The sequence below is a fragment of the Argentina anserina genome, chromosome 5, assembly GCF_933775445.1.
Source record: "Argentina anserina chromosome 5, drPotAnse1.1, whole genome shotgun sequence".
Lineage (NCBI taxonomy): Eukaryota > Viridiplantae > Streptophyta > Magnoliopsida > Rosales > Rosaceae > Argentina > Argentina anserina.
In genome coordinates, this window is record NC_065876.1 from 6,301,479 (window position 1) to 6,324,476 (window position 22,998).

Consider the following 22,998-nt stretch of genomic DNA (forward strand, 5'->3'; position numbering starts at 1 on the left):
TTGTATCATTCATTTTATATTGTTTTCAATTAATTGAAATATTGTCTCTAAAAATTATCTTTTTCAATTCGATATGTCATCTAAGGAAAATTTTGGAAAAATAAGTGGGTGAAATAAATAAATTTAATGTTAAATTAAAAATATGGAGTAAAATGAGAGTAGATGGGGTGAACAAAGTAGATAATTGGATGACAATAGCCACACCCATTTGTGAAGTTGCTTGGAGACTCGGACATTCTATTTACAGCAAATAGTTGGTAAACTACTGTGCGAGTAAAACTTAATATAAGGAGGTTAGTGGTGGGTTTGTTGACTAAATATGAGATTAAGCCAATATTTATGAACTAACATCAATTAGTAACCTTGTACTCTTCTACACCTAATTAGCCAAACCAAGTAATGAGAAATTAACCACCCATATATAGGACCGCCTCATGTTAGCATATTTTCCGCATGTTCTACTATCACATATTAATGATTAATCAAAGAGTAAGAAAAGATTAAAGTTGTCAATTATGACGTAAAAATTGAGTAGCATCATAATCTTGTAATGACATAAAGGACATGCACACTTAAAAAGGGTGACATTGATTCATCGTTTTTTCAACCAAATTATTTAGCGAAATTAGTTGTAAATATTTTTTTCTCTTACAATGTACAAGTACACAAATAAGTTTATATCACTACACCAAATAGTACTAATCTTGTCCATTCAAATCAAAAGATTGGTATTTATTGATTTTAGTGACACAATATATTCTCCAGTGTATGTGGAGAGATCGTGAGTTTAATGGAAAATAGACTAATTATTATATCTAAGTTATTTTGTTTGAATAAAAAGAAGAAAAATAGCTTAGTGTCTCAGTTTAACTACTGGCATAAGTCTCAGGTTGTAATTGTGGTATTGATTTCAACTTATAACAGACTCGTCGTTATGACGTTAATTTAATTTGTAAAAAGAATATTAAAAAAAATCAAAATTAGGGGATTTACGTAAATACAACCGAAAATGAGGTCCACATATGGATAGAGAAAGAGCACAGGACTATAACGTAAGACTAGACCAGAGGGGTTGCAATCCAACTGGAGTATTCAGAGTTTCAGACTCTTGTTTCACATCTCGATCGATATCTTCTTCTCCTTTGACTTTGTACGCCCTTTTATAAACAAAATCTCACAGACACTCCACGAGCTTTCCTTCCTTTGTTGAACGAGCAATGAAACCACCAAGCAAATCCAAAAGAGATAAACAATACGATTTAACAGCAACAAACAAACTCTGATCCAAAGCCAAACGAATCCCCCCATATCCCAAAATTCTTTCCTTCCTTTCTCACCTTCTTTCCTTCTCTTTTTTTATTTTTTTTATGGTCAGTCTCGATACCATTAAAAACTCCACAAATCTCACCGGTTTCCAACCTAACTGGCTAACTCTCTTTCTCTGTTTCCTCCATATAAAAACAAATATCAAACGCAGTCCAAATTTACATGCGTTTCTTCTTGTTATCCGTTTTATCTCTCTAACCTGTTCATCCCCCTTCATCTTCTTCATCCAACTTTTAAAGGGTATGTTGGTTTTGCTTAGAATCTAAGGGAAATATTTACTCTTGGTTGTTCTAGGTTGTTGGCGTTCGTGTTTATGACACAGCTTTGGTTTTCTGTGTTTCTTCAATGTCTGAAAGTTTATGGTGTGCAGGAAATTTGCTCTTTGCTCATATCAATAACCAAGTTTGAAGCTTTGTTGATAGACCGATCAGAGTTCGTTTCAGGTTGAAAGTCTTTTTTTTTTCCTCTAATCACTTATTCATCAATACTTCTAGCTGTGTTCATATGAAAGGTAGTGTATTTGCCTCAAATGGTATGTTTATCATCTGTGTGGTGGTCAATAAAAACTGAGTCTTTTGAAAAAGATTACTGTCAACAAAACGTTTGAAATGACTCTGTTATTATAAAACAAGACTCTTGGAATTTTAGGAATAGTTGTTTTGACTAGTTATGGCTTTCTATTTTCAGTTAAATCTCTGTGTTTCTTGCGTGAGGATAATATTAACGATCAAAGATAAGGACGATTGCCTTGAGTAGCCAAATCAGGAGCTGTTTTGCATTAATTGGAAAATGACTTCTTGCAGCGATTAAGTTAAGATAGTGATGATTCATTTGCTTTTGATTTCTGGAGCCTCCCTGAAAATGTTTGCTTGGAAGTTAAATCTCCTTTTCTGCTTTAATTTGGATGAGGATATATTCTAAATGTAATGAAGATAAGTAGTTGCCAAAATAATGAGATAAGGAGGAATAAGGAATTAGCCAAATATAGTCAGATGATATTATATTCTTGTTGTGCAGATTTAGAGGACAGGTAAGGTAATTTAAATGGTTTTCAGTACACTTGTTCATCAGTATACCCTAATCCTGAAGTTCTCTTTAGATCTCGGCTTGAAAATTATATTAATTAGATTGGAGCTTTTGAAATGGATTACAACACAATAAATTAAAGAAACAGAACCTGTTTGTAGCTGAAACAAGGTGTGTGTGTATATATCTATGAACACTAATGTGTTGAACTAGTTTTATAATAGCAGTCGTAAATCAATTACTCTCCATGGGTCTATATCATTATATTTTCTATTGTTTATGTTTTGCTACCTTTGATCATGATAATCATGTCATATTCTTTTCAAGATGCCAGTTTACCTTTGTATAAGGTGAACCAGAAAGCCAGTTGATATCTTCTACCCAAATAAAACAAATAGAAATGGCAAGAAGCTTATATTTGTTCTTTTGATGATCAGTTGAAATTATTTAGGACTCAAAAACAAGTTCACTACTATACATTTGGTGGTAATCTGATAGATATACTGATTTTCACAATTACTTATAGATGTTTCTTTCCATTTCCGTAGGTTTTCTCACCTACAGTTTTCAAACGCCTCTGATAGCTAATTAAGCTGGCATAAGAACCTCTGGCTGGGATCATGTTCTCAAGATCTTGCATCAGTTTGTTAGAGTTGGCATCAGGGGACATGTTGAATTTCCCTCAGACCCCTAGAAATCTTCCAAAAGTTATGACTATTGAGGGAGTAGTTTCTGATGTCAAAAATAGTGATGGGAGTAATAATGAAGATATGAACGTTGTCCCGTCTGAATGCCGTGAGAGAAAAATCATAGTGGCAAATTTTCTTCCTTTACATGCTCAGAAGGATGCGAAATCTGGGAGATGGTGCTTCAGTTTTGATGAGGATTCAATTTTGTTGCAGCTGAAAGATGGTTTTTCATCTAATGATGTGGTTATGTACGTAGGGTCTCTGAAGGTTGACATAGATGCAAGTGAACAAGAAGAGGTTTCCCAGAAACTTATGGAGGACTTCAATTGTGTGGCAACGTTCCTTCCTCCAGAGCTTCATAAGAAGTATTATCATGGTTTTTGTAAGCAATATTTGTGGCCGCTTTTCCACTACATGCTTCCCATGTGCCTGGATCATAGTAATCGCTTTGACAGGCTACTGTGGCAGGCCTATGTTTCTGCTAACAAAATATATGCCGATAAAGTCATGGAGGTGATCAATCCTGAAAATGATTATATTTGGGTTCATGACTACCACCTTATGATTCTTCCCACTTTTTTGAGAAGGCGTTTCACGCGAGTTAAGCTTGGTTTTTTTCTGCATAGTCCCTTCCCCTCATCTGAAATCTACAGGACTTTGCCTGTCAGAGATGAAATACTGAGAGCCCTACTAAATGTAGATTTAATTGGTTTCCATACATTTGATTATGCTCGCCACTTCCTATCTTGCTGCAGTAGAATGCTCGGCCTTGATTATCAATCAAAGAGAGGTTACATTGGACTCGAATATTTTGGCCGCACAGTGTACATTAAGATTCTGCCAGTAGGTACACACATGGGTCAGCTTCAATCATCTATTAATCATCCCTCCTCTTCCATGAAGGCCAAAGAGATTCAAGAACAGTTCAAGGGGAAGAAGCTTATTCTTGGCGTGGATGACATGGACATATTCAAAGGGATCAGCCTTAAGTTATTGGCCATGGAACAACTTCTGCAGCAGCACCCAGAGTTGCGGGGCAAGGTAGTCCTGGTCCAAATTATAAATCCTGCAAGGAGCACTGGGAAAGATGTTCAAGAAGCAAAAAAGGAAACATACTCAACGACCAGAAGGATAAATGAAGTCTTCGGCTTTCCAGGCTATGAACCGGTTGTTTTGATTGATCGCAACATTCCCTTCCATGAGAAGACCGCCTATTATTTATTGGCAGAATGCTGCATTGTCAATGCTGTAAGGGATGGCATGAACCTAATCCCGTACCAGTATATTGTTTGCAGGCAGGGGACTCCAAATATGGATAAAGCTATTGGGAGTCCCTTGGATTCACCTCGTACAAGTACACTTGTTATTTCAGAGTTCATAGGTTGCTCACCATCTTTGAGCGGAGCAATCAGGGTGAACCCCTGGAACATTGAAGCTGTAGCTGATGCACTAAATGTGGCCATCACAATGCCTGAGTTAGAAAAGCAGTTGCGGCATGAGAAACATTACAGGTATGTGAGCTCTCATGATGTGGCTTATTGGTCGCGCAGTTTTCTACAGGATTTGGAGCGAGCTTGCAAGGATCACTACAGAAAACGGTGTTGGGGAATTGGTTTTGGTCTGCATTTTAGAATCTTGTCTCTTTCTCCAAGTTTCAGGAAGCTTTCCATTGATCATATACTCTCTACATATAAGAGGACAAGTCGAAGAGCAATCTTCTTGGATTATGATGGAACAATAATGCCTGAATCTTCCATTGTTAAAACTCCAAGTCCAGAAGTCATATCTGTTCTGAACAACCTTTGCAGTGATCCCAAGAACACTGTATTTATAGTTAGTGGTAGGGGTCAAGACTCTCTTACTGAATGGTTTGCTCAGTGTGATAATCTTGGCATAGCAGCGGAGCATGGATACTTCATAAGGTTAGTTTTCACACAACATGATAAGTTTACGTGACTCTCTGTGTTTGTCTGTAGCTGATTCCATGTTTACATTGGTTTTCCTTGTAGATGGAATAAGAAGTCCAAGTGGGAAACAAGTTCGTTAGCAGTAGATTTGGACTGGAAACGAATTGCAGAACCTGTAATGAGTTTATATACGGAGGCAACTGATGGCTCCTTCATAGAGAGCAAGGAGAGTGCCTTGGTATGGCACCATCTAGATGCTGATCCTGATTTCGGGTCCTGCCAGGCCAAGGAGATGTTGGATCATCTTGAAAATGTCCTTGCAAATGAGCCTGTTGTTGTTAAAAGGGGGCAACATATTGTTGAAGTGAAGCCACAGGTACAAATCTTGTGCTCCAATTTCATGATTTTACCTGCTGTCTTGTGTTTGTGTTCATCTTGTGACCTAAAGCATGTCATGCGGTTTAATGATATTGCAGGGAGTTACTAAAGGCTTGGTTGCAGAGAAAGTTCTCACCAAGATGATTCGTACAGGGAAAGTGCCGGATTTTGTTTTGTGCATTGGGGATGATAGATCAGATGAGGACATGTTTGAAAGCATATCAAGCACAGCCTATAGTTCATCTCAACATGTACCTCCTGAGATCTTTGCATGCACTGTTGGCCAAAAACCTAGTAAAGCTAGGTACTACCTCGACGATACAGTTGATGTCATGTCATTGCTTCATGGCCTCACCACAGATTCAAGTCTCAAGTCAAGAAGTAACGTGGAAATTGATCAAGTCTCGTTCGAGCATATCTACTGAGGCGAAATCTTGGACATGTGAAACATGATACGAAGTTTAAATCGGGACTGACTCTTGGCTTTTTGATACTAACTTATTCTTTGCATGGTGGAAAGCGGATATGATGCTGCTCTGGACTTTTTTCCGAGGAGAAAGATGATGAACACAAGGGATGAAGGTGGATTTGGAGGATATCAACAGCGACTTTTGTTTTTCTTATAGTTGGAAGGTCTAGCAGTTTATGTATATTTGAACTGGCTTTGCCCTTAAAAATGGTAGTCCATTCTTTCATGAAATGATAGACTTACAAATTATCAACGATTGAAACTTGTTTCATTTGTACATAAAAGGTTGCAGAATGTCACAAATCTTTTCATTCCTTATCCGCTAAATCAATCATAGAGTAGGAATAGGGGTGGCACTCTGGAGTAAAAACCGAGAACTGATCCGAAAAAACTGAGCCGAAACTGAAAAGAATTGAACCGAAGACACAATCGAACTTAAAAAAAAACCGAAAAATTAAAAACAATTCAGTTCACAGTTCGACCCTTAGGCCGAACCGAACCGAACCGAAATAACCAAACCCTAAAGTATCAAACGATGTCGTTTAGTTTTCCCCTAGTACCCAAAACGAAAACCCTCGAGACAACGTTGTTCTCAGTCCTCACTCCTCAGTTCCTATTCCGTCGTCTTGAATTTCTTGATTCACCAGAGATCTCCTCTTCACGACCTCACGTTGTTCTTCTTCCGACCCGACAATAAGGAGCTTGCTGGAGTTGTCGCTGTCAATCCCGCCACCTCGTCGGCATCAGAGTCTCTCTACTCTAGCTGCATCACATCCTCGCAGTCTCTTTACCTGACGTCAACATCGTACGGTTTGCACTTGCTTGCCGAAGCCATTTCGTTTCCCAGCGGCAAATCTGAAGGTTTCACTCACTCCCAGAGGCAGGTTTCTCCTCCAGGTAAAACCCTAATCCCATTTCGTATGCCTTGTCACTCTAATCTCTCTATGTTTCTCATGCTGGTCGGCTAGTCCTCAATGAATTTTGAAGTGAATTTGAAGTAGAGAAAGGGTATGAAATGAACCTCAATTTGGATGTAATTATAAGTTGACCATTCGGTCCATTCAAGAAGTGTGTTTGTTATACTATTATAGGTCTGGTTCTGTAACTTGTGTTGAAGTTTGAGATTGTTTGTACTTTGGACATGGTTGTAGACTTGTAGTTTCATACTACATGGTTAAAGTTTTGATCTTACTAGGAATTAATCGTATTGTTCTAAATAAGCTTGAACTGTGATTTGTGGCTTTTGTAGATTTGTAGTCTTATTTTGTTATGTGGCTTCTGAGGCTCTGAGCTTCTGATGCATAATTTGTTGTGGTTTTGTAGTGACTAAATGTAGTCTTATTTTGATATGTGGCTGCTGAGGCTCTGAGCTTAGTGTGTTGAGTCTTATCTATTGTACTCAAGTTGTTTAGCTATAAGTCTTATCTTTTTCGCTTACAAGATTTTAGGGTATAGATATATAACGTCTGAGTTTCAAATTGTCAGTTTCCTGTTCAAAGGTGCAAATTGGTTGTACCTGCATAATTTGTGATAGATAAATGTGACCAGAATGGTAGTACATTAGATTAGTAAGTGCATGATTTAACAGGTAATTGACCATTCTAAAAGCAGGATGATATTCGAATTTAGCCATTCTTAGAGGTGTGGATCATTGTTGTTTGTTGTAACTTAGCTAAATCTTCTGTCAAATTTGCATAATGCTATTATTATAACAATAGTATCTGCATGAATGGTTTCAGTCCCTTATGTATATTTGTTTCTTATGAATGATAGTTCTAGTAGTCTTTAGTTTCTTTATCCCTAAGTGTTGGAATTGATAAACCAATATCATGTTTGACAAGAAGAGTGGCGACTGTCGAGTTGCACTTAAAGCATTAAGGGCGGATAGTTTAAGTAAATTAAAAAAGGAGAACTTGAAGTTCTAGATAAAGAGGTATAATATTTTAGTTTTGCTTCCTTTTGTAACATTGTGATAATTTAATAGATTCCCACATATAAGATGGAGGTTATAGACAATCTGATTTTCCCTCTGTTTAATTGTATCATTTAAAGGTCATGAGGCCTTCAAACTTTGTGTAAAATCTTGTCTCTTGTGTAGGGATTTAAGCAATGATGCAATTTTGAAGTTTCTACCTACACCATATTATACGAGTATATTTAAACTTGATGATTACTATATACATCTATGAGCTGGGACAATTGCCTTTTTTTTTGATACTCTGTCTTTTGAATCTGCAATTTAATATGGTCCGTGACCATTTTTCTCAACACCCTGTCACATATAACATATATTATATTAAAAAAAGGAGAACTTGAAGTTCTAGAAAAGTATAGCATATGAGTTTTAACTTTTAAGCAATGACTAACATCACCAAAGCACACAGATAAAAATCACAAAATCACAATTGTTTTGTTAGGCAACACGCCAAGTCGCCAACATTGTTGTAAGATAAGCTTAATTTCTTATAATGAAGAGGAAAGCAACAACGCCCCTAACACCAAGAGTACCATTACAAAAAAGGTATATCGATCATAGTTATTTTTTTATTACTTGTTTATATGGTATGTTACAACATTTTTAACACTATTTTTCTTATTTATCTATCTTAGAATGTGGCAAATATGGGTGAATCAATAGCAGCAACTCCTACTCCCACTCATGACCCCGCTCCTTCTCCTACTCCTACTCCTACTCAAACTAGTAGTGTTGGCAACCCAGTGGTTGATTTACAAGAGGAAGAAGAAAGTGACGAAACATACTTGGCACGGTTGAAGGAAAAAGAAAGGGCTCCGGTGTGGGATCATTTTAAGAGGAAAAAAGTTAGCAATGACACTACGAAAAGAGTGAAGGGAGTTTGTAATTATTGTGGAAAAGAATATTTAGCCGATCCTAGTGGCAATGACACTACGAACTTGAACAATCACATAGACAAATGCCGCAAGTACCCTCCTAATATGGAGAAGATGAAGGCTTCAGGGCAAAATATTTTGTGTTGGAAACCAAAGAGTAATGAGTTGGCTATTGGGAAGTTTAGTCAAAAGGAGATGACCAATGCATGTGTCTATTATGTTGTGGTGGATGAGTTATCATTTAGGCATGTGGAAGGAGATGAGTTCAAGTATTTTGTGTCTAGGCTCAACCCCGATTGGGTGGCTCATTCTGTAAGACAATAGCAAAGTTGGTGTTCAAGAGGTACTTGGCGGAAAATGAGAACTTAAAGAAGATGTTGAGTAGATATCGAGTGTGTTTGAGGACGGATACATGGACTTCGGTTCAAAATATTTGCTATATGGTGATCATGGCACATTTCATTAGTGACAATTGGGTGTTGCACAAGAAGATCATCAACTTTAGTGCAACTCACAATCACAAGGGATATATTATTGTGGTGGTGTTGGAGAGTTGTTTGCAAGAGTAGGGTGTAGACAAACTCCTCACTATCATTGTGGATAATGCTAATGCAAATGATGTGGCAATTAGAGATCTTATTAGAAGAGTGAATTCTTGGAGAAATCCAAATGTCATTATGCATGGAGGCCGGAGTTTGCAAATGAGGTGTGTGCCTCATATTCTCAACTTGATTGTTAATGATGGGTTGGGTGTGATGAATGATTGTATCAAGCTTATTCGTTCGGCGGTGAGGTATGTTAGGTCTTCCCTACAAAGACTTGACAATTTCAATATGTGGAAAGAGATGATGAAAATTGATGGGAAATGGGGTGTGATTATGGATGTGCCGACTATGTGGAATTCGACTTACTTGATGTTGAGATCCTCCTATAAGTTCCACAAAGTCCTTGATATGATGTTTTATGATGATCCTAATGCTATATCATTTTTCGACGGCACCACTCCATCAATTCCAAGTAGTTTTGATTAGGAAGAAGCACAAGGCTATATGGAATTTTTGAAGCCGTTTTATGATGTCACCTTGAAGGTATGTTGTTCTCATTATCCTTAAATCCATGATACATTTGGTGATTTACTTCGAATTTAGTGTCTTTTAGAAGCACAAGTTAATCTAAATTTGATTGGGATTAGAGAACCTATGATAGAAAAGTATAATAAGTATTGGGGTGATTTAGATAAGTTCAATCAATATATCCTTATTGCTATTGTACTTGATCCTCGCTATAAGCTTTATGAGGAAGATGGATGAAAGGGTGGAGGTGAACTCAAAGATGGTGAAAGACCTCTGGTATGATATTTACAAGGTTTATGAGGAAGATGGATGATTTAGTGTTAGTGGTTCTCAAGTGTCTAATGAGGAGAATATAGGGAGTTAAACTTCAATTGAGAGTTTAACGGAGTTTGATAAGATGTTGAAGGAGAAAGAAGAAAGGAGAAGAGCAAGGAGAACTGAAGTCATTAACAATGATATTGATAGGTATCTTGGAGATGCTATGGAAATTGATCATGAGAAATTCCATTTGTTGGATCGGTGGAAGATAAATGGAATTCTCAAGTACCCTATATTGACACGTATTGTTAGGGATGTATTAGTTATTCTCGTGTCCACTATAGCTTCAGAGTCTTGCTTTAACACTAGTGAGAGAGTGATTGATCCATACCGTGCTTCATTAAGTCCTAAAATGGTGGAGGCGCTGATATGTGTTTAAAATTGGATTACGAATGATAATGTTGCCATAATTTATGAGCTCAATACGAAAAAGGTTGAAATATGTCATGAAGTTGTTGAAGGTAACATTTGATGTTTCTAATATTTGATGTTTTAAAGCTTATATACATCAGACTTTTCTAATATGTGATGTTTCTCTTGTTAATATTGGATGTAGAATTACGAAAGGAGTCATGTTCAAATGTGGTGGTGGGAAATGTTTGGAATGATATGTTGACACCAAACACCACTTCATGGACTTGAGAATTGATGAATGAGGGATTATGGTATTGATAAAGAGACTCATTTGTTATGAAAAATTTCATGTTTATTTGGACTTTGATGAACTCAATTTACCTTAAAGTTTAGATTTTGAATTTGTGTTTTATGGTGTATGAAATTATAAATTGTGTAATTTAATTAAAATTTTACTTTAAAACTTTAAAATTATGATGTTTTGATTGTTAAAAATAATTGTTTAATGGTAAAAAAAAACTCAACTTTTAATAGTTGTTGGTCTTTTAATAGTCGGTTTGGTTTCTCACAACCAAGAAGAATAAACCAAGAACAGTAAATATGGTTCCTCGTACTTTCACAGTGTTCACCATCTTCATCTTCGCAATCGTTCCTCAAATTCAGGTATTGCTTCTAATCCTTAAAGCCCCAGTTGTAACTTTAAGGAAAGCAGATGCTTCATCTCTCTAACCCCAAAACACTTCAACCCTAAATTGAGCGAACAATTCTCATCTCTATTTCTCTCTGTGATTTCCATGGTTCTTGGGCTTTGAATTGTGCATTGTTGATTCCACATGTGTTTTCCAGAAATTATTAGGCAAAAAGATAGAGAAACTTAGATTATGGAGTTCTCGATCATCAAATGCTTAAAGGCTTAGTTAGTGAACTGTGTTTAGCTGAATAATCATTGCATTCGCAACTGTGCATTATTGTAAGGAAATGAGAAACAGGGTAGATTGAAGACAATTTTCTCTGTTATTTATGTAATGGTGAAAGCCAGCTTCTTTCTAAGCTCAACACTTGAATGCTGGAGCTTTAACGGACTAATTGAGCTACTCATATAACTGATTTAACTACACTGACTCACAATTCTTGGATGATCTTGGATAGTATGCATATCCATTGCAAGTCGGCAGGGATAATAAGCCTGGTGGATTTATTTGTCTGCATCCGTTTATGTGTGGTATTGAATTAAATGTACTTGTGTGATATTGTGATTGTGTAACATTTATAAACTTACTCTATAATTTCCAAAAGATTGGATTGCTTCGGCGTGCAATGACCCACGCCTCATTCTCTGAAGAGAACAACAAGGCACTGAGCATTCTGGGTGCCAGTATCATAGACACATCTGCCTCTTTACGACTACTTGGGAAAAATATTGAGATTTCTGCAAAAGAAGTGAACCGTCGTATATCAGAGATCTCCAAGGTTGAATCTTCCTGTGCTGCTGATGGGCTGCGATTGGAGCTGCATAAGGTGGTTAGAGTCTCTTCCAAGACTAATAGTTCAGCTCCTGTGGTAGTTTGTGGGGCTTTCAGAGCAATCTTTGGTGCCATTGCATTAGATTTTGGGAAGTCGGATGATGCTGGAAGCATATTCTGGGTTGTTCATGGCGGTGATGTTGGAGGAGTCATGGCAGTTTGAATGTAGCCCTTTCTCTTTCTATCAGTTACTAGTTGGTGTTAATACCTGACCTCTAGTTTCCGCCTGTGTGATTTCGTCTAGTAGAAGAAATGGTATTTGATCGTGCTGTTTGTTTATATATGTATAGCAGTATCGTGTTTCAACTCTATGACAATGATGCTGTTTATGCTATGTTAGTTTCGTTTGTGTGGAGAAACTTCATTATTGTTCATATGTTTGCTTGATTCTCAGTCAGTTGGTCTGCCATTGATCTAATTGGAGCTGTTGAGTAGTCTTTTTTTTTCCTTCAAACATTGTCAGGAATTATACGACAGCCTCACAGTCGGAGAGGTTGGTGAAGCTTAGCTCTGGCCTCAACCAAGGCAAGTGAGACAACCACCACACCAACTATATGATTATGAACATTAATCTCGTAAATTATATTACTGTTGAATGTTAGTTTCTTCTTCAACAAGGGTTCCAACCGAACATAACGCAGGATATTAATTCACCCATTACAGAATGTGATTGATAAACTTTTGGTTGCTAAAGAGCCTTTTGTTTCGGTTATATATTGATCTTATGAATCAAACTTTCTATACATAAAGTTGTGTAAACAAGTAGAAGTGTAGAACTTATGTGCACAAAATACTTGACATTTACAGACATTTACATTCCCAGTGCGGTGTGAGATAAAAAAAATTTCATCCATTAGTTTTTTCTTTTGTTATTATCACCATGAGTCACCGGTCACTACTCTAAGAACATAATTACGCTTAACCTTTAAAAATAAACTCGTCGTTCCTAACTTCGAAGTTTATTCATCCCTACTCTAATGTGTGATAAAAAAAAGGAACCCTCATTTTATGTTCTGGAGTCTTGGGTATTCGACGTGTGAATACACGACATACTACAAAAAGTTCAGATTTCCGTGATTTCAAGTTTTCAACACAGAAGCATAATCGTTTCAATGCATAAATAGTAAAAATTATATCGTGAACTTAAACTAAACAAACGAAAAAAAAATAATAATTGTGTGCTGGTGTGGTTAATGGAATACCAGCGGCGTAATCGTTGATAATGATTTGGTGGGAAGGATATTCCCCTAATCGAAAGTTATTTTTTTAAGGAAAATATAAAAACCCCCTTCCTAATTGAATGATCCACCTAAGCACCAATATTCATTTGCCAAACGTCACGTCCAACGGACCCCAAATGCTGCCGTTAAGTACTACCGTGGGGTCCCCGCCTCTTCAGATAATCATCAATTCATCACCACACCCCAACCGGTAACCACCGCAAGCGACATGTCGTTCCAAAACACAAAAACAATAATCGTAGTCCGAGTATAACACTGTTATATAACGCCCAACGTCACCGGAATTCCCGGTCACTCCAAGTTTCCGTTACGCCCTTAATTTCCTAAAACCCGTTTATATAAACGCCTCTTCGCACTTCCACAGACAGATTCCTCTTTCTGTTTTCTCCGCCTCTCCTCTCTCTCTCTCTCTCTCTCTCTCTCTCGTTTCTTCTTCTTCAGAATTTTTCTCAGTCTAATCCACCATGGACGACTTGGAGTCAGTAGGCCATGGAAGAACCAGCTCCCGCTGCTGCTTCTGCATCCCTTCCTCGTCGCAGTGGTGGGACCGGGCTCGTAACGACGACGGATGGTGGTCCCGAGGCATGAGGGCCATTTACAAGGTCCGCGAGTGGTCCGAGATCGTCGCCGGACCCAAGTGGAAGACTTTCATCCGCCGTTTTAATCGGAGCAGGAGCGGCGGCGTCGGCGGCAGGCACGGCAAGTTCCAGTACGATCCTTTGAGTTACGCTTTGAACTTCGACGAGGGACCGGTGGCGGAGGAGGAGGATGAGTCCGGCGGGTTTAGAGATTTCTCTGCCCGGTTCGCTCCGGTGAAGAGCTCCGACGCGGCGTGAAAATCGCGCCGGATTTTTGGTATGATTGGATTTGCCCGGCTGGATTGGACACTCGTTGAGCTGGAAATGGCTGGTCGGTTTGACCGGGATTGTCTGACGTGGCGCCGTCACTTGGATTTTTTTAATATGTTTTAGCTTTCTCTCGGAAGCAAATTTGTACAAATCCAAATGTGAAATAGAAGATAATTATTATAATGAAGATGCGTGTGGGGGTTTATAGGGTAATCAATCAATTAATAAATATCTTTATTTTTGCCAAGATATATTGTTCTTGATACAGTTCTTTTCTACTGATTTACTTCCTTATATTTGGTTCTGGAAATCCGTAGATACTTTACTGTTAAATCTTATTATAGATAGATACCACTCAGGCACTCGTGTTCTTCAGACGCTAACATTGTCCATGAATCCATGATCAACACAGCCTACAAGAGAATGCTGGTTGCCAGAAGCCTTGCACTAATGGTTAATACAAGTGAACCTAATCTTATACAACACAAATCCTTATGATGCCCCTATGTCCTTGTAACGGGGCGGTTTCTTCGGCTGTTCAGAGACTTGATGTTGAGCAGGATGTCGCCCGCAATCCATGGAAAGCTCAGGCAGTTCATGTCTTCCTGGTAATAAGCTGAGTTGTAGGTTACATGGTACCAGGCTGAGGCCAATCGCTGCTGCTCGCTCACCTTGCAGCAGCTCTCGAACCATCCTTTTGCTTCCTTCTGCAGGGTCTTCAGTGACAGCAGTATGCGATCCTTTAAGTCGAAGTATCTTCTGTTATCCCGCTGTAGATAGGCTGCACGGTTTCGGAGGTTACCAGTAAGTATTTCATCCTCGGTTGCTGCTTCATAATAGTTCATGAGACTTCTCATCTTCTCAATGTACATGTCCCTGTGACTTTCTGCAAGGTCAAGGAAAGATTCGAAACCTTCCACTTCAAGCTCCCTGTCATAAGCTGCTTCAGCCATCTGCTGTGACCAGACAACAGGCTTTTGTTCTTGAAAAACCGAGCTACGAATTGCACGATATAACTTTCCCAATGCACCACTGGAGATGTACATCGGTTTCTCCACCCTTTCCATGAAATCGGGAAATTCTTTTGGTTTTAATATCCATGACATTTCAGCTGGTGCACCAGTTTTGGCAAAGTCAACAGCCATGGAGTGCAGGTCTGCCAACTCCAGGCATTTCTTACTCATGGCCTTTTCTGGTTCGTGGTCAGAATGAACTAGATGTGCAGTAGAGATGGCACCTAAATTATCATTTATCATGTAATCCACAAAGAACTTTTGAATTTCCTGCATATAATAGACATTTAGCATATAGGATAATTGTCTACACACAGTAGAAGTTCGTTTCAGTACCATAAGGCAATTCTTGACTCAAGTTTGTATATTACCTCTAAAGTCACGTCATGATCCATATTGCGAGGTCTACGTGCAGAATAGTCCATAGGAGGTACAGTAGAAGGAGGTACAAGACTTTTATCCCAACTTATGAAAAACAAGTCTCCATCCAGATCACCACCAGAGCATTCATTTGGATGAGGCCTGCGAAATTACCAGCCACAATCAATATACATTTACATGCAAATGCCTAGTATAATTTTTCTTTATCAGTACAGTGCATTGTTTTACTAAAAGTTGGGTTGAAATTAAGCTGATAACAAGGGAGTAAGACTACTCTTTCAGAAGGAACCAGATGCCTAGTGAGCAGCTTATACAGGAACTCCACTTCCACACTACTACTACATCTACATGTCTACATCCCCAAGAAATAAAGGGGAGGATAAAGCAATAATAAAAAGTAAACAGATTTGAGATATCCCATCAATTTTACCTTTCTCCTTTCTGGGGAAACACAAGACAGTCCACCATATTCTTCTCTTCTAGTCCCACATCGTACACAGCCTCAAGTACCCTGACGTCTCCTGGATGAAGACAAGGATTTTTGGTGACAACCACCTTCCCTGTTACCACACATGTTGCCTCATCCACCCTCTGGAAGAAATTCTGATTCCCCATTTCTTGCTCCGCTTTTGTCATGGTTATTCTTACATAAACTTGACCATAATTTAAACTACCAGTTTCATCCAAACACCCTACCAAGATTCTTCCTTTTGGGACATATATGCGGCACCTACTCTTTAAATCAGTCAGGTGGTGCTCGTAGTGTGCTTGAAGCATCATTGAGAGATACGGTTCCAGATTGGGCTCATAACCTTGGAGCAACATCTTTACAAGGATGTTATTGGAATCAGCACCACTTAGTTTCTCTAGGGCATTCAGTGCGACATTTCTTTCTGTCCTCATGCTTCCCAACAGATTCAATTGCTCCTGTTGCAATGCTTCAAATGCTTCATCCTCTACCCCTAAAGTAGACATGAGAGTTATTATTTCTCGATTCAGAAAGCAGGGCATGGAGGAACTCCATTTAGTGACATTAAGCATTCTGTTGTTTGAGTCAAATTTGAGCATACTACTACGTAGAGACAGTTTCTTGTAACTATTACGGTCAACAGCTATCACCCCTTTATATCCACCATATCGAATTTGGAATGCTGATGGCGTGTGATTCAATCCACATTTTCGAGCCACTTGTCTGGCAAAAGATGAAGAAATCTTTCCAATACCATCAGAGAAGCAGTAACTTACACCATCATAATTAGTCTCAATGTCAGGAATGAGCTCCACTTCTTGTTGAGGGACAACAAGAGTTTGCGTGGAAGAACTGAATAGTTGACCCATCCTAGCTGCACATTTAGATACACTGCGGATTTTGTTGAAGCAACCCATCCAGTCCCTGATATCTTCAGCTTTTACCTTGTCATTTGAAGCAAACATCCAGACAGAATTTGATCGAAGTTGACTTGCTGAGAAAGCCAGAAACTCAAATCTTTTATCTCCAATCACAATTCCATCTCGAAGAATAGACAATATCCGCTGATATATACTAGTCCTAAAAGGTTTTGCAAAGAAACCTTGTTCAACACTTGTGGAGAGAGCATTTACAGGAAGCTTGCCCCAATCCTCTTCAACAAATGTAACTCTCATAAAATCCGAAGCATACTGTGCAAAATTCTTCACAACATAGTTTGATTTTTCAAGCTCAGGACCCAAGCAGTATATCTTTGATGGGGTGATCAAGGCCCTGTGACAACTCATAACGTTATGCTCCATTAATCTCTCATGAGGAGAGAGACGTTTCTTAGAGCGTTTCTCCAGGAGTTGCAGTTGCAAAGTCACAAATTTCAGAGGGTCATAACAAGTCGTCTTGAGCTTCTGCAGCTTCTCAAGAAGCACATTAGCAGTGTCCATACTCAAACCACCAAAAAACTCAATCAAATCAGACTCTGCTGCAGCAAGGCTAATCTTCTGAGCATGAACAAGCGCATTGAGCTGGAAAAGAATCTCATAAGGCAACTTCCAATCCGGTTCACATTTCACAAGCGGAATCGTCTCAGACACGGAAACATATCCCTCACCATCCTCAAACATGAGATCCACCACCATATCTTTCCTAAAGCTCGGAAAATTCATGAATATCCCCACAGCTGCAACATCTTGCTGAATCTCCCAGCAAAACGAAGTCGAATGCCCAATCGACTTCATCTCTGAAAAATCCGTACTTCTCACCCACAGATAATCAAAGTCTTCCTTGCAAATGTGATACCGATCAGCACTGAACTTGGAAGCTACATTAGGCCCTGATACTTGCCGATAAATCTTCGGCCCAAACTTGAGCTGAGAACATCATAAGCCCTCAACATTTCAGCAAATGTATTCTCTAAAACAAGTAAGGTGACAATAAGCACGAAACTGAAATAGTAAATAATTGTACCTTGAAGAGTATAGCATTAACTTTATCACCACCCAAAGAGCACCCAACAGACTCCACAATATTCTCAAACGCAATCTCCATTTTGTAACAGACACCGTCCTTCCAGACCCAAAACTCGACCCGCTTCCGCTCGGGCATGACCCAGGCCCGGACGCCCTCCCAAGACTCCAGCACGCTCATGGTCTCCTCGTTGACGGAAAACCCGGCGTGCAAAACGGTGTCGTCGAGGCGGTGCGTGGGGTCGAGCGGGCGGGCGATGATGTCGTCGTGGTTGTCGAAGAGGCGGAGGTTGTGGGACTTGAAGACGAGGTCGGCGGAGGAGGAGAGGGACTTGGCTCGGGCTTTGTGGGCCAGGGAGGTGAACTGGATGCGGCCGTAGCCGCGGGATTTCCAGTTCTTGTGGTCGCTGGCGATTTCGACGGCGAAGATGGAGTCGGGGCCGACAGTGGACTCGAGGAAGGCGAGCAGCTCCTTGGCGGTGATGGTGCAGGGGATGTTGGTCACTCGGACGGTGGGCCTCTCCGGCACCGCCGCCGCGCCCATTTTTTTTTGTCGGGTTTAGGGTTTTTTTAACAGAGTTGAGATCAGAGTGAGAGAGAATGTCAGAGTGAGTAGGACTGAGGGAGTGAGGGGAGTAAAGCTCGAGGGGAAAAAGGGAGGAGGAATGGTTCCATATATCGGGTCCAACTACAAAACGACGCCGTCTTTACTTGGTTTAAACTTTAAAAAATCAGAAAAAACAATTTTCTATGGAATGTTCGCTCCGAACTCTCTTCAGATTATTTTTTTCTGAAGACTGAACTTTCTTAAGAAAATAATTTTATGCTGAAACTTTAAATTTTACAAGATATTTTTTTGAAGCTATAGTTTTGAAGTTTCAATAATCAGTCGGGGAGATACCTGATTTTTGTGTTAGATGTGTAGTAAATTCTTTACTAGGTTTGAATTTTCGGATAGATAGTTCATTGTCCATGCATAGACAAATATTAATGTGAATTATGGATCGTAATTAGAATATTACGAGAAAATTGGCATATATAACATCTTTTATTAATGGTGCAAACATAGATTATGAATGTGGAGGTTTATGTAAATGTTAAAGAATCAATTATGTTAAATGTGGGTTTATATATGATTTGTCCGTTGTCCGAGGAAGTATTTGGCACTTTAGATAGATATCGTGCTACTCTATGTGTAGATGATACAAGATAAAATTCAAACTATATCACAGTATTTATAAATGACATTGGTGTTGTATGGAACAATAAAATTCACATGTTCTATGTCATGCGATACTATATGGTTACTATGTATCAAAATTTAACCTAGAATAATATTATCATTAAGTTTCTTCCAATATTCCAAGTAGCCGATAAAAAAGTATAATAACTATAGAAGTTTGCTTGGGAATGTTCTACGTGTTTACATGTTGTCAACTAATGCAGCTTTTGAAATTGCAGATGCAGTGTCATATTCTGCGCCTTAACCTTTAACCTTTAACATCACTTATCATCAGATTCCCATTGCTAAACTTAAATCAACACAAAGAAAATACTTGTTTTTAAAACTCATGAGCATATTATGAGATGCTACTCATTTATATTAGCATAGAAACTCATGAGCATAATACTATGGAAGTTTTTCAGCTCACCGATGAGTAGCACTCTTGTTGAAAGAAGGGTTAAATTTGAAGTCATCGATTATGAAAATTTATTGTTGAAAGAAGGAAGCACTTGCCTTTTTTTTTTTTTATGGAGAATGAATTTACTTTATTTATCAAAGATCATTACACTCAGATGTTATAATTGCATTCACAGCCAGATGGAGTACATTAGAAAAAACTAAACTGGATTTTGAAAGCAAAGCTAATTTAGCTAAGGAATGAGCTACATGCCTAAATTCTGAGTGATCTAACGTATCTTTTCTGAATTGCATCCACCAAAACCTAACAGTCAAACTCAATCGTCAAAGGAGTAAAAGCATATTGTCTGGCTACCTTCAAACCTTCCATGACAGCAAGCAACTCAGCATGCAACGGTGACTGAGTACGATCCCAATAGGAAGTAAAAACTCCCAAACTATGTCTCGTATAATCATGGAAAACCCCTCCCAATCCAAAAGTACCATTGGCAAGTTGAAACGCTGCATCAACGTTCAACTTTATCATCCCAACCCGAGGGGGAGATCAAGGAGGGCAAACCCGAGCCCCATTATTCCTTGGTACGGCATGCATCTGTCCAAATTCATTCCACCAACCAATAATCGAAGGCATCAACACATAAGCAGCTTTAGCATCATCATCCCAAACTTGTGAGTACCTGTTACTCCATATAGCCCATAAACTCATCAACAAGAGAGGAAATCCATATGGGTTAGTAGCCTGACAATTCACTAACCAAACATACACACGTGCCTCTTGACATGGAGCCACAATACGCGCCTCTTGTGGAAAAGAAACAACATGACTACAATCTCTAAATGCATGAACCGGGGATTCAACCTTCTCCTCACATAAAGGGCAGTGGGTATCAATATCAATACTTCTTTCACTGAGCCTACTGGTGATGGGGAGAATATTAGAAGCCGCCTTCCACACACATATCTTCACCTTCTCTGGAAAAGGCCGTTGCAACACTCTTTCGAAAGGTTCATCGGTGATGATTTCCACTCATTCATCATACTCAAAGTCGGCATGGGGGGCTCGGAAAAAGAAAAAGAATAGGTGTCGTGGTGGTGCTACGAGATGGCGATTTATCGTATATAAAGATCGCAAAACAAACTTGGAACTAAAAGTAAAGACAATAGGGATAGAGAACAAGAGCCTTTCATATTTTGTTCCACAACACAGAAGTCGGATTGGGAGAGGAAAGTTCCTCCAGGACTTTACGCCGAGCCAAATGATAAGCAAATTTAACTATAAATTGACATTTCCTATCAGCACCCCAAGTCCAACGATCTGTATGAGACCGAACACTAATAGAAAGAGCAAGGATCTTGCTAACAATATCTGCCAAAAACAACTCTACCAATAAAGAAAATTCCACATACCAAGTTGGGAGAAAAATCAGAAACCCTCTGAACCCTAGGATTCCTATACGGCGCCAAATCCACTCCCTCAAACCAAGGATCATCCCATATACTAGTAGTTAAACCATCACCAATCTATCTATGTATTCATTGCCTAAAATATCTCTTCTAGTAATAATACTGCACCAAGCATAAGAATGAGCATTACCTAACTTAGCCTCCCAAAAGCTATAATCAAGAAAGTAGATAGCCTTTGGAAGACGACTCGGCAAAGCATCCAGTTTCGGGACAATCTTCCAACCCTGTTTAGCAAGCATAGCAAGGTTGAAAGCAAAAAGATATCGAAAACCCATACCACATTCAGCCTCAGGTTTACAAAGAGAGTCCCAAGCTCTCCAATGTATACCTATTTTCTCATCTGTACCTCCCCACCATAATTTAGCACATAACTGATAAAGCTCCTGGATTAAATGCTGAGGCAAAAGATAGTTATTCATGGTATATAAAGGCATAGATTGAGCAACTACTTTGATCAGTACCTCCCGACCTGTTGTACTAAGTAGCTTCGATCTCCACCATGTAAGCTTCTTAGCCAACTTGTCTTTGATATAAGCAAAAGCATCATTCTTTGAACGACCTACATGAGTAGGCACCCCCAAATACTTGTTATGTTTTTCAATAACCTACACCCCCAAACAAGCAGCATAGAACTCCCGGTCTACAGGAGACGCACTCCCAAAAAAAAAAACAACATTACTCTTCTGAAGATTAACCTGCTACCCTAAAGCTTCCTCATATAGTTTCAGAATATCTTTAATCAACGCACAATCAGGTAAAGTAGCTCTAGCATATAACATACTATCATCCGCAAATAATAAATAGCTCACTGTAGATGCTCCATCACATATGCTTAGACCATGACAATTCTGTGTCCTCATAGAGTCCGAAATTAGAGCTGAAAAGCCTTCTGCATGTAATAGAAATAGATATGGGGATAACGAATCCCCTTATCTCAAACCCCACTGTAGCGTCACAAAACCCTTAGTTTGACCATTATTAAAAAAAAAAAAAGAATACTTCAATGTAGACAAATAATGCATAATCAACTCAACCCAGGCTGGATCAAAACCAAGTTTCAACATAATTCTCTGTAAGAAATCTCATTCCAACATGTCATAAGCTTTGCTAATATCTAATCTCATGTCCACGACGCAAATTATGAATATAGTGAGCTAGTTCATAAGCAATTTATGGTGATTCTGATATAAATTTGTGCTCTATATGTAGGAGAAACAAGATCTTAAGTTTCCCTCGTAGCCCTTGAATCAAAAGCAAATCAATGGCTGAGATAATTCCGCCGAGCTCACTGGACCTCAGAGTAATGATTCGGTTATATCTCCATGTAGGAATAAGATATTGATTTGATTCCAAATCCTACATAAACTAGACTCACACATATTTCTATCCATATAAGGTACGCCTTCTAACTCGATCGGAGCTATCCAGGAGAGCACGTCGAAGTTGGACTACGAATCTTAACAGCATTTTGATTCTTGCATGGATTGAGCTTTTAAGTGTATCTTCTTCTCTTTCCTTGTGGAACTAGGATTTTTTCCTTTTCCAACATGAATTTGTATTCCCTAATAAGAATAAGTACGTTAGAAACAAAGAAATAGGAAATGAATCATACTCGAACAATGTAATAACCCTAATTTTCAAAACAATATTTGGTTTGATTTGAATTCTATAAAGTTGTGAAATTCAATTAAAACAAATGTGATTGTTTGCGATGTTACGAAACGAAAAACGGAAACGTTCTCGGAATGTTTAATTAGAAAAACGTTACGTTTCCGCGACGTATATATCGATTTTTATTCCGTCGCTCGGTTGCGAAAACTTTCTTCACGAAAGTTGTAGGGCTCGTCGATACGAGTTCGTGGATATGTGACGCGTTCTAATCGGACGATGTATATAAAAGTTATTAACGATAGAAGTTAGTTTCCGATTTAGAAATGGGTATAAAAGGGAAACTTATCAGTTTAGGGTTTCCATTTCAGGAAACCCCTTCTCTCTCCTCTTTCCGCCTCCCTCTCCATTCTCTCTCCCCGAAAACCCTCTCCCTCTCCTCAGAAAATCGCCTCCGT

The 22,998-nt window shown here is 38.8% G+C and overlaps 4 protein-coding genes across 4 annotated transcripts; 3 read left to right on the forward strand and 1 right to left on the reverse strand.

Moving 5' to 3' along the window:
* Positions 1-1,238: 1,238 nt before the first annotated feature.
* On the forward strand, positions 1,239-6,049 carry LOC126793844 (probable alpha,alpha-trehalose-phosphate synthase [UDP-forming] 9). The gene is made up of 5 exons (XM_050520476.1): positions 1,239-1,566; positions 1,697-1,769; positions 2,901-4,963; positions 5,051-5,324; positions 5,425-6,049. Exons 3-5 carry the CDS (start codon positions 2,973-2,975, stop codon positions 5,749-5,751), a joined length of 2,592 nt encoding a protein of 863 aa, XP_050376433.1. The 5' UTR covers positions 1,239-1,566; positions 1,697-1,769; positions 2,901-2,972; the 3' UTR covers positions 5,752-6,049.
* Positions 6,050-10,961: 4,912 nt separating this feature from the next.
* On the forward strand, positions 10,962-12,076 carry LOC126795387 (protein NUCLEAR FUSION DEFECTIVE 2). The gene is made up of 2 exons (XM_050522230.1): positions 10,962-11,053; positions 11,678-12,076. Exons 1-2 carry the CDS (start codon positions 10,991-10,993, stop codon positions 12,074-12,076), a joined length of 462 nt encoding a protein of 153 aa, XP_050378187.1. The 5' UTR covers positions 10,962-10,990.
* A 1,474-nt stretch (positions 12,077-13,550) lies between these two features.
* LOC126795145 (uncharacterized) lies at positions 13,551-14,247 on the forward strand. Its single transcript, XM_050521971.1, has one exon. The coding sequence runs from the start codon at positions 13,619-13,621 to the stop codon at positions 13,988-13,990; it is 372 nt and encodes a 123-aa protein (XP_050377928.1). The 5' UTR covers positions 13,551-13,618; the 3' UTR covers positions 13,991-14,247.
* A 79-nt stretch (positions 14,248-14,326) lies between these two features.
* On the reverse strand, positions 14,327-18,443 carry LOC126793349 (RNA-dependent RNA polymerase 2). Its single transcript, XM_050519841.1, has 4 exons — positions 17,828-18,443; positions 15,827-17,730; positions 15,387-15,537; positions 14,327-15,285 (listed from the first exon to the last, which is right to left on the reverse strand). The coding sequence occupies exons 1-4, from the start codon at positions 18,368-18,370 to the stop codon at positions 14,506-14,508; spliced, it is 3,378 nt and encodes a 1,125-aa protein (XP_050375798.1). The 5' UTR covers positions 18,371-18,443; the 3' UTR covers positions 14,327-14,505.
* Positions 18,444-22,998: the final 4,555 nt, after the last annotated feature.